The following is an 18,140-nucleotide window of genomic DNA, read 5'->3' on the forward strand; positions in this document are numbered from 1 at the left end:
CAACTATCTACCAAAAAGCAATTTAGGCACAAATAGTATACCGGTCAGGTGATTTATATGACAATAACTTTTGAGTTGAATTGGGTGATTAAATAAAAAAAAAAACAGACGTTTGTACCAAAATGTTTATGCTGACCCCAACCCCAAATGCGTGTGTTTGTGTGTGTGAATACCGGTATCACTAAAGACTGGTGGTGAAAACACAAAACGATAAGCTGCATGTGCGTTGTAAAATTAGAAACAGAGTAGAGTAGAGTAACAGGAGTAGATATCAAACTTTTCAATAAATAACAGATCATACTAGCGAAGAGCATTTACAGTAATGTATGATCATTTTCAGACTGGTAGGTATATATGAATGTTTATGTAAAACTGAGATAAAGAGTTAAAATTCATTGACCAAAAAAAAACGAGTTAAGAAAAATTTGGTTCCGCCTTATTTGTGAGATTTGCTAACATCATTACTATAGATGTATGTCCATTATCCTTAGCAATCTGTAAAGGAGATTTCCCATCAAGTCTACATATCTGTGTATCTGCTCCTTTATCTAACAATAAACGTACAATATCCTCATGTCCTACTTCACATGCATAACATAATGGTGTGGTGCCATCATCTTTTGTCATGTTAATGTTAGCAGTGTGGTCCAGAAGACAAAGGACTACATCTATTCTACCCATAAAACAGGCTATATGTAATGGAGAACAACCAGCTACTACATCAAAGGCATACTCTACCGACTTCTTACTCACGTATTCTGTTACACGTGATGATGTATTATTTACCAGGCTTTCAAATACTAATTGTTTTCCTTTATCTAATGTGTATGTATCTGTTAATGACTTTTTACTATATATACAGATATTACAATCAGCATTGTTCTCTAACAGTAACTTTGTTATCTCTATGTTTCCATCCAGTGCACTGACATATAAAGCATTACCTCCATCAAATGTCTGGGCATTAATGTTTGGTTCATGTTTGATTAATAGCTTGACAATACTGGTATTGTTATTAACACACCAGAAGATCAATGGTGTGAAGCCATCATTATTACATAGATCAACATCGGGATTATTATTTAACAGTAACTTTACTATATCAGTATGTCCTTTGTCACTTGCTGTATTCAGAGGACTCCAGCCATCATTGTTACATAGATCTACATTAGGATTCTTCTCTAACAGTAACTTTAATATTTCAGTATGTCCTTTAGCACTTGCTGAATTCAGAGGACTCCAGCCATTATTGCTACATAGATCTACATCAGGATTCTTCTCTAACAGTAACTTTACTATTTCAGTATGTCCTTTGTCACTTGCTGTATTCAGAGGACTCCAGCCATCATTGTTACATAGATCTACATTAGGATTCTTCTCTAACAGTAACTTTAATATTTCAGTATGTCCTTTAGCACTTGCTGAATTCAGAGGACTCCAGCCATTATTGCTACATAGATCTACATCAGGATTCTTCTCTAACAGTAATTTTACTATATCAGTATGTCCTTTAGCACTTGCTGAATTCAGAGGACTCCAGCCATCATTGCTACATAGATCTACATTAGGATTCTTCTCTAACAGTAACTTTACTATATCAGTATGCCCTTCATGACTTGCTGCATTCAGAGGACTCCAGCCGTTCTTGTTACATAGATCTACATTAGGATTCCTCTTTAACAGTAACATTACTATATCAGTATGCCCTTCATGACTTGCTGAATTCAGAGGACTAAAGCCATCATTATTACATAGATCAACATCAGGATTATTATTTAACAGTAACTTTACTATATCAGTATGTCCCTCATCACTTGCTGAATTCAGAGGACTCCAGCCATCCTTGTTACATAGATCTACATCAGGATTCTTCTCTAACAGTAACTTTACTATTTCAGTATGTCCTTTAGCACTTGCTGTATTCAGAGGACTCCAGCCATCATTGTTACATAGATCTACATCAGGATTCTTCTCTAACAGTAACTTTACTATATCAGTATGTCCCTCATCACTTGCTGAATTCAGAGGACTCCAGCCATTCTTGTTACATAGATCAACATCAGGATTTTTCTCTAACAGTAACTTTACTATATCAGTATGTCCTTTCTGACTTGCTGTTTTCAGAGGACTCCAGCCATCATTGTTACATAGATCTACATTAGGATTCTTCTCTAACAGTAACTTTACTATTTCAGTATGTCCTGTAGCACTTGCTGAATTCAGAGGACTCCAGCCCTTCTTGGTACATAGATCTACATTAGGATTCTTCTCTAACAGTAACTTTACTATATCAGTATGTCCTTCGTCACTTGCTAAATTCAGAGGACTCCAGCCATCCTTGCTACATAGATTAACATTAGGATTCTTCTCTAACAGTAACTTTACTATATCAGAATGTCCTTTCATACTTGCCATGACCAGTCCAGTAGTCCCATCATCTTTACACTGATCCACATCTACATCATTATGTAGCAGCCATTCTACCATATCATGAAAACCATCATAACAAGCGTCTATTAGTGGGGTATTACCTGATCCATACTCTTCTTTTGATCTCACTGTATCCTTGGTACTTGCTAATGTTACTTGTTGTGATACATCTAGTTGTAGTAAGTACTGTAATAACTGTTGTCGGAATGAAGATTCCTTCATATTATTGTTATCAAACACATCTGACACCTTTCCTGCTGACCAGTCTTTTATCAACCTTTGTAGATATGATTCTAAATAATCATCTGGTATATCAATAATGAAGTCTATGTTACTGTTTATGTCATCTGGTGATTTCTGCCAAATAAAACGTTCATGTAGTAAATCACTATCACCATGATCTATCAAACATTCAATCATTTTCTGACCAAAGTAATGAGCAAGAAAGTCAAACAGTTTATCATGTACAGTTCTATAAATTCCATTCTGTTTACATATAAATGTACCATCTAGAGTGTCAAGTTCTTTCTTTAATTTTGCCTTTGGTATACTATTGAACTCACAAGCCTCACATGTGTCATTTATGATCTGTCTTTGTTCATCAGTCGCTTTACCCTGGAACCATTTTTCTTCTAGCTGATTATTAAAGAGAACACACAAAGCAAGACTACATATCTTAAAGTTCCCTTCATCCCCATTCTCACTTAACCTGTCCAGCTCATCTTTATAGACCACAAAAGGATTTCTGAAAAAATCTTTCATATCTGAACTTTTTTTTTCATGATATAAGTAGCATAAAAGTGGAAAAAAATCACTGTTTTGTGATAAATCATCAATATCTTTTACATTTGTTCCAATATAGGTTTTTGCTATTTTTGTTTTCTCATCAGATGTAAGACATAATTCATCTGATACCAAGTTACATTCACAAGATTTAAAAGGTGTTAATATCTTAAACTTATCATCTTTATAGACTTGTAACCTACAAGATACAATGATCTTACAACATTTGTCTGCAATAACTCTATCAATCACAGGTAACAGTTGTTTCCAGTTATTAATCTGTTGTTGGTTGGCAGTGTAATTTCCACAAATATCATCTACAATGAAGACAGTCTGTTTACCAGGCTGATAATAAGTCTTTATCTCTGTTGGATATTCCACTGGTATTATTTTGTATCCTTTCTTCTGTAAAACAAGCGCTGTATGTCTACAGATAAAAGATTTCCCAACTCCTGCTGGGGCAGTTAAAGTCACACAACTGTTGTCCTGTACAGTTTCCATGACGTAATCACTGGCTCTTGTTGACACAAACTTCTTATCTTTCTGTTCCCAGTCTTCTATTTGAGCTTTTATCTGCTCTGAAAATATATATGATTCTTATCAATAAAAGAAAATCAAAAGCTTTGAATACACACCTGTGGTAAAATATAAATATATTGTTTGGGCAGTTCCGATCGTACTCCCACGTCATATGCTTTTTTATGAATGAGCTACCTGACGTCATAGAACTATGAAGTCAGAATATCAGCATTTTACGTGAAAATACACGCTTGTGAATTCGAAAATCATCACAAACAATGAAATGTAACCAACGATGCTAAAATGTGTTATATAAGCAATTTGTGTATACTTATAAGACATATCAGTACAATTGTCAATTAGATTCATTCAAACAAATATTTTATTGTAAATAGTTTAAGCATGTCACTTATTCAGTTTGCTCCGTTCTTTTGTGTCAATTCAAAAGTGCGTTTATTTATTGGAACAGCAAATAAAGCCTTCACCTAGAGCGCTTCAATCCAAAACAATTGCTGCATTTTGAAATAATTCATTTGGGCTTGAATATATCGTAATTTCACCACGGGTTGTCCCTTTGTGTTAATATGTTACTCTTCGCTATCGCTCAAGGTAAAATATTTGGCATAAAGGGCCAACGGCAACCCGTGGTAAAATCACGATATATTCACGCCCCCATGAATTATTTCTTTAATCTAGTATAAAGGTAGAAATGCCCTTTACTGTCAGGCGTCAAACGGTCATTTTAACATTACCATTAGTGTCAAATTGGTTAACATTTTACTGTGATTCGTCAAAATATCCTGATGGAGATTCTTCAGAGATCTGAAATATTTATCATTTATCCCAAAATAACATGATTCAAAATCAGTCGAATTCTTATCTTCAAAAAGGAAGTGTACATTTTATCATGATGCACCAAAATGTACTGATAATGTTTACCCTCTATTATTAATACATTAAAGTTGCAAACAGAGATAAATAGAGATTTCCCTTTTTCGAAAAATAATACAAGTTAACACTGAGCAAATCATATGTTTAAACACTGATGAGTCTTATATAGACGAAACGCGTGTCTGGCGTACTAAATTATAATCCTGGTACCTTTTATAACGATATTGCCCATAATATTATGAGAATCACTGAAAGACAAAAAAAAATATCTCAAAGTTAGGAGACTTAGAAAGTGACCGAATATCAGATAAAGCATTCATGGATAGCAAACATAGAAGCTCAAGAGAGTTACATCACCAATCATTACCGGTTTTAGAAGAATAAGACACAATTTAAAAAATAAGAAGAATGACGATTTCATCCATATTGTCATATATACTAGGTAAAAAACAAAAAGAAACGTTAAATTGGTTTTTAATTTGAAAAAAAATAACATATATTGATTTCAAATATTTTCAAGATTAAAACTAGTAACCTTATTTACTCATTTGTAAAACTATAGGAAATGACATGATATTATTTTCTGATTTCAAAGATTTAAAAAAAAAAATTACATATAGAGATGGAATCAAGTTTTCCTATTGGTTATTTATTCTGTGGAACACGATTGTTAACAAAAGGGTCGCATTAGAAAATAGAGAAACTTACATCGTAACTACAATCCCCTTCCCTTTCATGAATGTGACCTACCAAATTAGGACTATTTACCGGATTTTTTATCACATAAGCAACACGACGGGTGCCACATGTATAGCAGGATCTGCCTACTCTTCCGGAGCACCTGAGATCAACCCTAGTTTTTGGTGGGGTTCATGTGGCTTATTCTTTATTTTATTATTCTATGTTGTGTCATGTGTACTTTTGTTTGTGTTTTTCATTTTTAGCCATGGTGTTGTCAGTTTATTTTCCATTTACGAGTTTATCTGTCCCTCTGGTATCTTTTGTCCCTCTTTTACATGTAAATCAATGCCACGTCTATTTCAAAATTAGACAGAATGGGCTATTGGTATGTTCCCAGCAAGAATTACTCAAGTGCAGGTGGCAAATCATTTTAATGTTTATAGAATGACTATTGCATGGCTTAAGACTCGTCTAAGACTCGTCTAAGAGATACTGGCACACCGAATGCCACATGAAACGATGTTACATCAAACAGGCACATGCGCATTATTCATCACAGTAATCGATTTGTAGGCGTATCAAAACTGCACAACAACCCACGGATTTCTTCAAAAATAAGGTGTAACACTTTTACTCTTCCCTGAGCACATGAAATTACCACTGGATTTCTTAAGGGTTTTTAATGTGTTTGTTATGCAGTTCGTGTTGTGTATTGGTATTTGTCTTCTCATTGTTTTTGTTCGTTGCCATGGCATTGTCAGATTATTTTATCGCTTTATTGGTTTGAATATCACTTTAATGTATTTTTTCTCTCTTCAACCATCTACAATATAAACTATTGGAATAAAATTAAAAACTTATTTTGGCCGTTATGCTGCAATAGAATTTCCATACTTTGCATCAGTGCTGTCATTTTGATTGTCAAGTTAGAGAATATCAACACTACATGAACTATTAACATACCTCTTATATTCCTTGGGATAACTTCTTCCTCTTCAGTTTCTTTTTCCTTGTTCTCTAGAATAATGAAATATAGACTATTAAAAAAAAGTAATTAATAAAAATTATCAAGCAGTAGTCACAAATGTTATATTAATATTAATTAAATACTGGTACTGGTTACATGTTAAATTATGGAATCACATGCTTATTCCATATACATCAAATCATCCAACATTTATAACAATTTTGATACTGATTACAGTTAGATCACCTATCTGTTACTATGTACATTTATATCAGGTGTATGGTACTGGAAACATTTCTATCAGGCATCTAAAACTAAAAACATTTCTATCAGGCATCCAAAACTGAAAACATTTGACATCGGACAACTAAAATAGATTCCAATTGACATCTGACAACTAATCCTGATTACATTTCACATCTGACAACTATAATTGATTACATTTCACATCTGACAACTAAATCTGATTACATTTCATATCTGACAACTAAAACTGATTACATTTCACATCTGATAGCTAAATGTGATTACATTTCACATCTGACAACCAAAACTGATTGCATTTCACATCTGACAACTAAAATTGATTACATTTCACATCCGACAACTACACAGCTACTTTTGCATAGGTACTATTTCTGTACTTAAAATCTGTAGTACTGGAAATATACTTGTAATATATAGTATTATTTCTTTACTTTGAAATTATTGTAATATTTAGGTACTTGTATTTTTCAGTACTTGATTTGTACTCAAAATATTAGTACAAAAATGATGCCAACAATGATCACATATGCCATGTTTGAACATCATAACTTCATGACATTTGAAAAAGATAAACGGTCAAAATACTGAAAATTTAACCGTGCAACCAAAAATCTGTAGTACTTAAATTTCAAATACAAATCAATTACTGTAAAATACAGATACTAAAATATTACTATAATTCATAAGTAACATAATATTACTGAATATTAAAAGAAGATTTCCAGTACTACAGATTTGTGGTACATAAATAATACATAAATAGTAAAACTGATAACATTTGACATTTGACAACTAAAAATGATTTCATTTAAAATCAGCCTTCTAAAACTGATTGCATTTAAAATCAGCCTTCTAGAAATGATTGCAATTTAAAATTAGCCGACTTAAATTGATAACATTTGACATCTGACAACTAAAACTGATTACATTTGACATCTAACAACTAAAATTGATTACATTTGACATCTGACAACTAAAACTGATTACATTTGACATCTAACAACTAAAACTTATTACATCTGACAACTAAAATTGATTACATTTGACATCTGACAACTAAAACTTATAACATTTGACATCTAACAACTAAAATTGATTACATTTGACATCTGACAAGTAAAACTGATTACATTTGACATCAGCCAACTCAAACTGATTGCATTTGACATCTGATAACTAAAATTGATTACATTTGACATCTGACAAGTAAAACTGATTACATTTGACATCTAACAACAAAAACTTATTAAATTTCACATCTGACAACTTAAACTGATTACATTTGACACCAGCCAACTTAAAATGATTGCATTCACATCTGACTATTAAAACTGATAACATTTGACATTATTTATTTATTACATAGCTTTTATATAGCGCCTATCTAATAAACATAATACTATAAGCGCTCTGACAACTAAAACTCATTACATTTGACATCCGCCAACTAAAACTAATTACATTTGACATCTGACAACTAAAACTGATTACATTTAACATCTTTTCACATCTGACAACTAAAACTGATTACATTTAACATCTTTTCACATCTGACAACTAAAACTGATTACATTTAACATCTTTTCACATCTGACAACTAAAACTGATTACATTTAACATCTTTTCACATCTGAAAACTAAAACTGATTACATTTGACACCAGCCAACTAAAACTGATTGCATTTCACATATGACAACTAAAACTGATTACATTTGACACCACCAAACTAAAAACTGATTGCATTTCACATCTGAATACTAAAACTGATTACATTTGACATCTGACAACTAAAACTGATTACATTTGACATATGACAACTAAAACTGATTGCATTTGACATCTGACAACTAAAACTGATTGCATTTCACATCTGACAACTAAAACTGATTACATTTGACACCAGTCAACTAAAACTGATTGCATTTCACATCTGACAACTAAAACTGATTACATTTGACAACTAAAACTGAATACATTTGACATCTGACAACTAAAACTGATAACATTTGACATCTAGCAACTAAAACTTAATACATTTCACATCTGACAACTAAAACTGATTACATTTGACATCTGACAACTAAAACTGGTAACATTTGACATCTAGCAACTGAAACTGATAACATTTGACATCTGACAACTAAAACTGATTACATTTGACATTATTTATTTATTACAGAACTTTTATATAGCGCCTATCTAATAAACATAATACTATAAGCGCTCTGACAACTAAAACTTATTATATTTGACATCAGCCAACTAAAACTAACTACATTTGACATCTGACAACTAAAACTGATTACATTTAACATCTTTTCACATATGACAACTAAAACTGATTACATTTAACATCTTTTCACATATGACAACTAAAACTGATTACATTTGACACCAGCCAACTAAAATGATTGCATTTCACATCTGACAACTAAAACTGATTACATTTGACACCACCAAACTCAAACTGATTGCATTTCACATCTGACAACTAAAACTGATTACATTTGACATCTGACAACTAAAACTGATTACATATGACATATGACAACTAAAACTGATTGCATTTGACATCTGATAACTAAAACTGATTGCATTTGACATCTGACAACTAAAACTGATTACATTTGACACCAGTCAACTAAAACTGATTATATTTGACATCTGACAACTAAAACTGATAACATTTGACATCTGACAACTAAAACTGATAATATTTGACATCTAGCAACTGAAACTGATAACATTTGACATCTAGCAACTGAAACTGATAACATTTGACATTTGACAACTAAAACTGATAACATTTGACATCTAGCAACTGAAACTGATAACATTTGACATCTGACAACGAAAACAGATTACATTCAACATCAGACAACTAAAACTAATTACATCTGATGTCTGACACCTAAAACTGACTACATTTAACATCAACCAACTAAAAACTGATTACAATTTGACATCCGACAACTAAAACTGATTACATTTAACATCAACCAACTAAAACTGATAACATTCAACACCATCCAACTAAAACTGATTACAATCAATATTAACCAACTAAAACGGATTACATTTAACATCAACCAATTAAAACTGATTACATTCAACATCAGCCAACTGAAACATATTACATTTGAAATCAATCAACTTAAACTGATAACATTTAACACTAGCCAACTAAAACTGATTACAATCAACCTACTAAAACGGATTACATTTAACATCAACCAACTCAAACTGATTACATTCACATCAGACAATTAAAACTGATTACATTCACATCAGACAACTAAAAGTGATTACATTAAACATCAGATACCTTTGATAACTATAACTACCACAATACATTTGACATAAGAAAACTGAAAGGAATTATATTTGACATCAGATAACTAAAACATATTTCATTTAGCATCAGACAACTAACATGACTAAAACAACTAAAGCTGATCAGAAAACTGAAAATCTTTACTTCTGACATCAGGTAACTAACATGACTAAAACAACTAAAGCTGATCAGAAAACTGAACATCTTTACTACTGACATTAGGTAACTAACATGACTAAAACAACTGAAGCTGATCAGAAAACTGAACATCTTTACTGTTGACATTAGGTAACTAACATGACTAAAACAACTGAAGCTGATCAGAAAACTGAACATCTTTACTGTTGACATTAGGTAACTAACATGACTAAAACAACTGAAGCTGATCAGAAAACTGAACATCTTTACTTTTGACATTAGGTAACTAACATGACTAAACCAACAAAAGCTGATCAGAAAATTGAACATCTTTACTTCTGACATTAGGTAACTAACATGACTAAAACAACTGAAGCTGATCAGAAAACTGAACATCTTTACTGTTGACATTAGGTAACTAACATGACTAAAACAACTAAAGCTGATCAGAAAACAGAACATCTTTACCTCTGACATTAGGTAACTAACATGACTAAAAAAACTGAAGCTGATCAGAAAACTGAACATCTTTACTTCTGACATTAGGTAACTAACATGACTAAAACAACTAAAGTTGATCAGAAAACTGAACATCTTTACTTTTGACATTAGGTAACATGACTAAAACATCTGAAGCTGATCAGAAAACTGAACATCTTTACTGTTGACATTAGGTAACTAACATGACTAAAACAACTAAAGCTGATCAGAAAACTGAACATCTTTACTGTTGACATTAGGTAACTAACATGACTAAAACAACTAAAGCTGATCAGAAAACTGAACATCTTTACTGTTGACATTAGGTAACTAACATGACTAAAACAACTAAAGCTGATCAGAAAACTGAACATCTTTACTGTTGACATTAGGTAACTAACATGACTAAAACAACTAAAGCTGATCAGAAAACTGAACATCTTTACTTCTGACATTAGGTAACTAACATGACTAAAACAACTGAAGCTGATCAGAAAACTGAACATCTTTACTTTTGACATTAGGTAACTAACATGACTAACACAACTGAAGCTGATCAGAAAACTGAACATCTTTACTGTTGACATTAGGTAACTAACATGACTAAAATAACCGAAGCTGATCAGAAAACTGAACATCTTTAATTTTAACATTAGGTAACTAACATGACTTAAACAACTGAAGCTGATCAGAAAACTGAACATCTTTACTGTTGACATGAGGTAACTAACATGACTAAAACAACTGAAGCTGATCAGAAAACTGAACATCTTTACTGTTGACATTAGGTAACTAACATGACTAAAACAACTGAAGCTGATCAGAAAACTGAACATCTTTACTGTTGACATTAGGTAACTAACATGACTAAAACAACTGAAGCTGATCAGAAAACTGAACATCTTTACTTTTGACATTAGGTAACTAACATGACTAAACCAACAAAAGCTGATCAGAAAATTGAACATCTTTACTTCTGACATTAGGTAACTAACATGACTAAAACAACTGAAGCTGATCAGAAAACTGAACATCTTTACTGTTGACATTAGGTAACTAACATAACTTAAACAACTAAAGCTGATCAGAATACTGAACATCTTTACTTTTGACATTAGGTAACTAACATGACTAAAACAACTGAAGCTGATCAGAAAACTGAACATCTTTACTTTTGACATTAGGTAACTAACATGACTAAACCATTTAAAGCTGATCAGAAAACTGAACATCTTTACTTCTGACATTAGGTAACTAACATGACTAAACCAACTGAAGCTGATCAGAAAACTGAACATCTTTACTTCTGACATTAGGTAACTAACATGACTAAACCAACTGAAGCTGATCAGAAAACTGAACATCTTTACTGCTGACATTAGGTAACTAACATGACTAAAACAACTGAAGCTGATCAGAAAACTGAACATCTTTACTTTTGACATTAGGTAACTAACATGACTAAAACAACTGAAGCTGATCAGAAAACTGAACATCTTTACTTTTGACATTAGGTAACTAACATGACTAAAACAACTGAAGCTGATCAGAAAACTGAACATCTTTACTGTTGACATGAGGTAACTAACATGACTAAAACAACTGAAGCTGATCAGAAAACTGAACATCTTTACTTTTGACATTAGGTAACTAACATGACTAAAACAACTGAAGCTGATCAGAAAACTGAACATCTGTACTTCTGACATTAGGTAACTAACATGACTAAAACAACTGAAGCTGATCAGAAAATTGAACATCTTTACTGTTGACATTAGGTAACTAACATGACTAAAACAACTGAAGCTGATCAGAAAACTGAACATCTTTACTTTTGACATTAGGTAACTAACATGACTAAAACAACTGAAGCTGATCAGAAAACTGAACATCTTTACTGTTGACATTAGGTAACTAACATGACTAAAATAACCGAAGCTGATCAGAAAACTGAACATCTTTACTTCTAACATTAGGTAACTAACATGACTAAAACAACTGAAGCTGATCAGAAAACTGAACATCTTTACTGTTGACATGAGGTAACTAACATGACTAAAACAACTGAAGCTGATCAGAAAACTGAACATCTTTACTTTTGACATTAGGTAACTAACATGACTAAAACAACTGAAGCTGATCAGAAAACTGAACATCTTTACTTCTGACATTAGGTAACTAACATGACTGAAACAACTAACTCTGATCAGAAAACTGAACATCTTTACTTCTAACATTAGGTAACTAACATGACTAAAACAACTGAAGCCGATCAGAAAACTGAACAGATTTCTTCTGACATTAGGTAACTAACATGACTAAAACAACTGAAGCTGATCAGAAAACTGAACATCTTTACTGTTGACATTAGGTAACTAACATGACTAAAACAACTAAAGCTGATCAGAAAACTGAACATCTTTACTGTTGACATTAGGTAACTAACATGACTAAAACAACTGAAGCTGATCAGAAAACTGAACATCTTTACTGTTGACATGAGGTAACTAACATGACTAAAACAACTGAAGCTGATCAGAAAACTGAACATCTTTACTTTTGACATTAGGTAACTAACATGACTAAACCATTTAAAGCTGATCAGAAAACTGAACATCTTTACTTCTGACATTAGGTAACTAACATGACTAAGCCAACTGGAGCTGATCAGAAAACTGAACATCTTTACTGCTGACATTAGGTAACTAACATGACTAAAACAACTGAAGCTGATCAGAAAACTGAACATCTTTACTTTTGACATTAGGTAACTAACATGACTAAAACAACTGAAGCTGATCAGAAAACTGAACATCTTTACTGTTGACATTAGGTAACTAACATGACTAAAACAACTAAAGCTGATCAGAAAACTGAACATCTTTACTGTTGACATGAGGTAACTAACATGACTAAAACAACTGAAGCTGATCAGAAAACTGAACATCTTTACTTTTGACATTAGGTAACTAACATGACTAAACCATTTAAAGCTGATCAGAAAACTGAACATCTTTACTTCTGACATTAGGTAACTAAAATGACTAAGCCAACTGGAGCTGATCAGAAAACTGAACATCTTTACTGCTGACATTAGGTAACTAGCATGACTAAAACAACTGAAGCTGATCAGAAAACTGAACATCTTTACTTTTGACATTAGGTAACTAACATGACTAAAACAACTGAAGCTGATCAGAAAACTGAACATCTTTAATTCTGACATTAGGTAACTAACATGACTAAAACAACTGAAGCTGATCAGAAAACTGAACATCTTTACTGTTGACATTAGGTAACTAACATGACTAAAACAACTAAAGCTGATCAGAAAACTGAACATCTTTACTGTTGACATGAGGTAACTAACATGACTAAAACAACTGAAGCTGATCAGAAAACTGAACATCTTTACTTCTGACATTAGGTAACTAACATGACTAAAACAACTGAAGCTGATCAGAAAATTGAACATCTTTACTCTTGACATTAGGTAACTAACATGACTAAAACAACTGAAGCTGATCAGAAAACTGAACATCTTTACTTTTGACATTAGGTAACTAACATGACTAAAACAACTGAAGCTGATCAGAAAACTGAACATCTTTACTGTTGACATTAGGTAACTAACATGACTAAAATAACCGAAGCTGATCAGAAAACTGAACATCTTTACTTCTAACATTAGGTAACTAACATGACTAAAACAACTGAAGCTGATCAGAAATCTGAACATCTTTACTGTTGACATGAGGTAACTAACATGACTAAAACAACTGAAGCTGATCAGAAAACTGAACATCTTTACTGTTGACATTAGGTAACTAACATGACTAAAATAACCGAAGCTGATCAGAAAACTGAACATCTTTACTTCTAACATTAGGTAACTAACATGACTAAAACAACTGAAGCTGATCAGAAAACTGAACATCTTTACTGTTGACATGAGGTAACTAACATGACTAAAACAACTGAAGCTGATCAGAAAACTGAACATCTTTACTGTTGACATTAGGTAACTAACATGACTAAAACAACTGAAGCTGATCAGAAAACTGAACATCTTTACTGTTGACATTAGGTAACTAACATGACTAAAACAACTGAAGTTGATCAGAAAACTGAACATCTTTACTTTTGACATTAGGTAACTAACATGACTAAACCAACAAAAGCTGATCAGAAAATTGAACATCTTTACTTCTGACATTAGGTAACTAACATGACTAAAACAACTGAAGCTGATCAGAAAACTGAACATCTTTACTGTTGACATTAGGTAACTAACATAACTTAAACAACTAAAGCTGATCAGAATACTGAACATCTTTACTTTTGACATTAGGTAACTAACATGACTAAAACAACTGAAGCTGATCAGAAAACTGAACATCTTTACTTTTGACATTAGGTAACTAACATGACTAAACCATTTAAAGCTGATCAGAAAACTGAACATCTTTACTTCTGACATTAGGTAACTAACATGACTAAGCCAACTGGAGCTGATCAGAAAACTGAACATCTTTACTGCTGACATTAGGTAACTAACATGACTAAAACAACTGAAGCTGATCAGAAAACTGAACATCTTTACTTTTGACATTAGGTAACTAACATGACTAAAACAACTGAAGCTGATCAGAAAACTGAACATCTTTACTTCTGACATTAGGTAACTAACATGACTAAAACAACTGAAGCTGATCAGAAAACTGAACATCTTTACTGTTGACATTAGGTAACTAACATGACTAAAACAACTAAAGCTGATCAGAAAACTGAACATCTTTACTGTTGACATGAGGTAACTAACATGACTAAAACAACTGAAGCTGATCAGAAAACTGAACATCTTTAATTTTGACATTAGGTAACTAACATGACTAAAACAACTGAAGCTGATCAGAAAACTGAACATCTTTACTGTTGACATTAGGTAACTAACATGACTAAAATAACCGAAGCTGATCAGAAAACTGAACATCTTTACTTCTAACATTAGGTAACTAACATGACTAAAACAACTGAAGCTGATCAGAAAACTGAACATCTTTTACTTCTGACATTAGGTAACTAACATGACTAAAACAACTGAAGCTGATCAGAAAACTGAACATCTTTACTTTTGACATTAGGTAACTAACATGACTAAAACAACTGAAGCTGATCAGAAAACTGAACATCTTTACTTCTGACATTAGGTAACTAACATGACTGAAACAACTAACTCTGATCAGAAAACTGAACATCTTTACTTCTAACATTAGGTAACTAACATGACTAAAACAACTGAAGCCGATCAGAAAACTGAACAGATTTCTTCTGACATTAGGTAACTAACATGACTAAAACAACTGAAGCTGATCAGAAAACTGAACATCTTTACTGTTGACATTAGGTAACTAACATGACTAAAACAACTAAAGCTGATCAGAAAACTGAACATCTTTACTGTTGACATTAGGTAACTAACATGACTAAAACAACTGAAGCTGATCAGAAAACTGAACATCTTTAATGTTGACATGAGGTAACTAACATGACTAAAACAACTGAAGCTGATCAGAAAACTGAACATCTTTACTTCTGACATTAGGTAACTAACATGACTAAAACAACTGAAGCTGATCAGAAAATTGAACATCTTTACTGTTGACATTAGGTAACTAACATGACTAAAACAACTGAAGCTGATCAGAAAACTGAACATCTTTACTTTTGACATTAGGTAACTAACATGACTAAAACAACTGAAGCTGATCAGAAAACTGAACATCTTTACTGTTGACATTAGGTAACTAACATGACTAAAATAACCGAAGCTGATCAGAAAACTGAACATCTTTACTTCTAACATTAGGTAACTAACATGACTAAAACAACTAAAGCTGATCAGAAAACTGAACATCTTTACTGTTGACATTAGGTAACTAACATGACTAAAACAACTGAAGCTGATCAGAAAACTGAACATCTTTACTGTTGACATGAGGTAACTAACATGACTAAAACAACTGAAGCTGATCAGAAAACTTAACATCTTTACTTCTGACATTAGGTAACTAACATGACTAAAACAACTGAAGCTGATCAGAAAATTGAACATCTTTACTGTTGACATTAGGTAACTAACATGACTAAAACAACTGAAGCTGATCAGAAAACTGAACATCTTTACTTTTGACATTAGGTAACTAACATGACTAAAACAACTGAAGCTGATCAGAAAACTGAACATCTTTACTGTTGACATTAGGTAACTAACATGACTAAAATAACCGAAGCTGATCAGAAAACTGAACATCTTTACTTCTAACATTAGGTAACTAACATGACTAAAACAACTGAAGCTGATCAGAAAACTGAACATCTTTTACTTCTGACATTAGGTAACTAACATGACTAAAACAACTGAAGCTGATCAGAAAACTGAACATCTTTACTTTTGACATTAGGTAACTAACATGACTAAAACAACTGAAGCTGATCAGAAAACTGAACATCTTTACTTCTGACATTAGGTAACTAACATGACTGAAACAACTAACTCTGATCAGAAAACTGAACATCTTTACTTCTAACATTAGGTAACTAACATGACTAAAACAACTGAAGCCGATCAGAAAACTGAACAGATTTCTTCTGACATTAGGTAACTAACATGACTAAAACAACTGAAGCTGATCAGAAAACTGAACATCTTTACTGTTGACATTAGGTAACTAACATGACTAAAACAACTAAAGCTGATCAGAAAACTGAACATCTTTACTGTTGACATTAGGTAACTAACATGACTAAAACAACTGAAGCTGATCAGAAAACTGAACATCTTTACTGTTGACATGAGGTAACTAACATGACTAAAACAACTGAAGCTGATCAGAAAACTGAACATCTTTACTTCTGACATTAGGTAACTAACATGACTAAAACAACTGAAGCTGATCAGAAAATTGAACATCTTTACTGTTGACATTAGGTAACTAACATGACTAAAACAACTGAAGCTGATCAGAAAACTGAACATCTTTACTTTTGACATTAGGTAACTAACATGACTAAAACAACTGAAGCTGATCAGAAAACTGAACATCTTTACTGTTGACATTAGGTAACTAACATGACTAAAATAACCGAAGCTGATCAGAAAACTGAACATCTTTACTTCTAACATTAGGTAACTAACATGACTAAAACAACTGAAGCTGATCAGAAAACTGAACATCTTTACTGTTGACATGAGGTAACTAACATGACTAAAACAACTGAAGCTGATCAGAAAACTGAACATCTTTACTGTTGACATTAGGTAACTAACATGACTAAAACAACTGAAGCTGATCAGAAAACTGAACATCTTTACTGTTGACATTAGGTAACTAACATGACTAAAACAACTGAAGTTGATCAGAAAACTGAACATCTTTACTTTTGACATTAGGTAACTAACATGACTAAAACAACTGAAGCTGATCAGAAAACTGAACATCTTTACTGTTGACATTAGGTAACTAACATGACTAAAACAACTGAAGCTGATCAGAAAACTGAACATCTTTACTGTTGACATTAGGTAACTAACATGACTAAAACAACTGAAGCTGATCAGAAAACTGAACATCTTTACTTTTGACATT

General features: G+C 32.3%; 1 protein-coding gene across 1 annotated transcript in view; it reads right to left on the reverse strand.

Annotated features, from left to right (window-relative positions):
• Nucleotides 1–414: 414 nt before the first annotated feature.
• The window catches only part of LOC139483510 (uncharacterized), a 55,109-nt gene continuing 37,383 nt past the window's right edge, over nt 415–18,140 (reverse strand). The window contains exons 7-9 of the mRNA XM_071267530.1: nt 6,268–6,321; nt 1,221–3,791; nt 415–1,124 (exon numbers count right to left, since the gene is read on the reverse strand). Of these exons, the coding sequence (XP_071123631.1) occupies nt 415–1,124; nt 1,221–3,791; nt 6,268–6,321 (3,335 nt within the window). The remainder of the gene's footprint in view (nt 1,125–1,220; nt 3,792–6,267; nt 6,322–18,140) is intronic.

This window comes from Mytilus edulis, chromosome 7 (genome assembly GCF_963676685.1).
Source record: "Mytilus edulis chromosome 7, xbMytEdul2.2, whole genome shotgun sequence".
Lineage (NCBI taxonomy): Eukaryota > Metazoa > Mollusca > Bivalvia > Mytilida > Mytilidae > Mytilus > Mytilus edulis.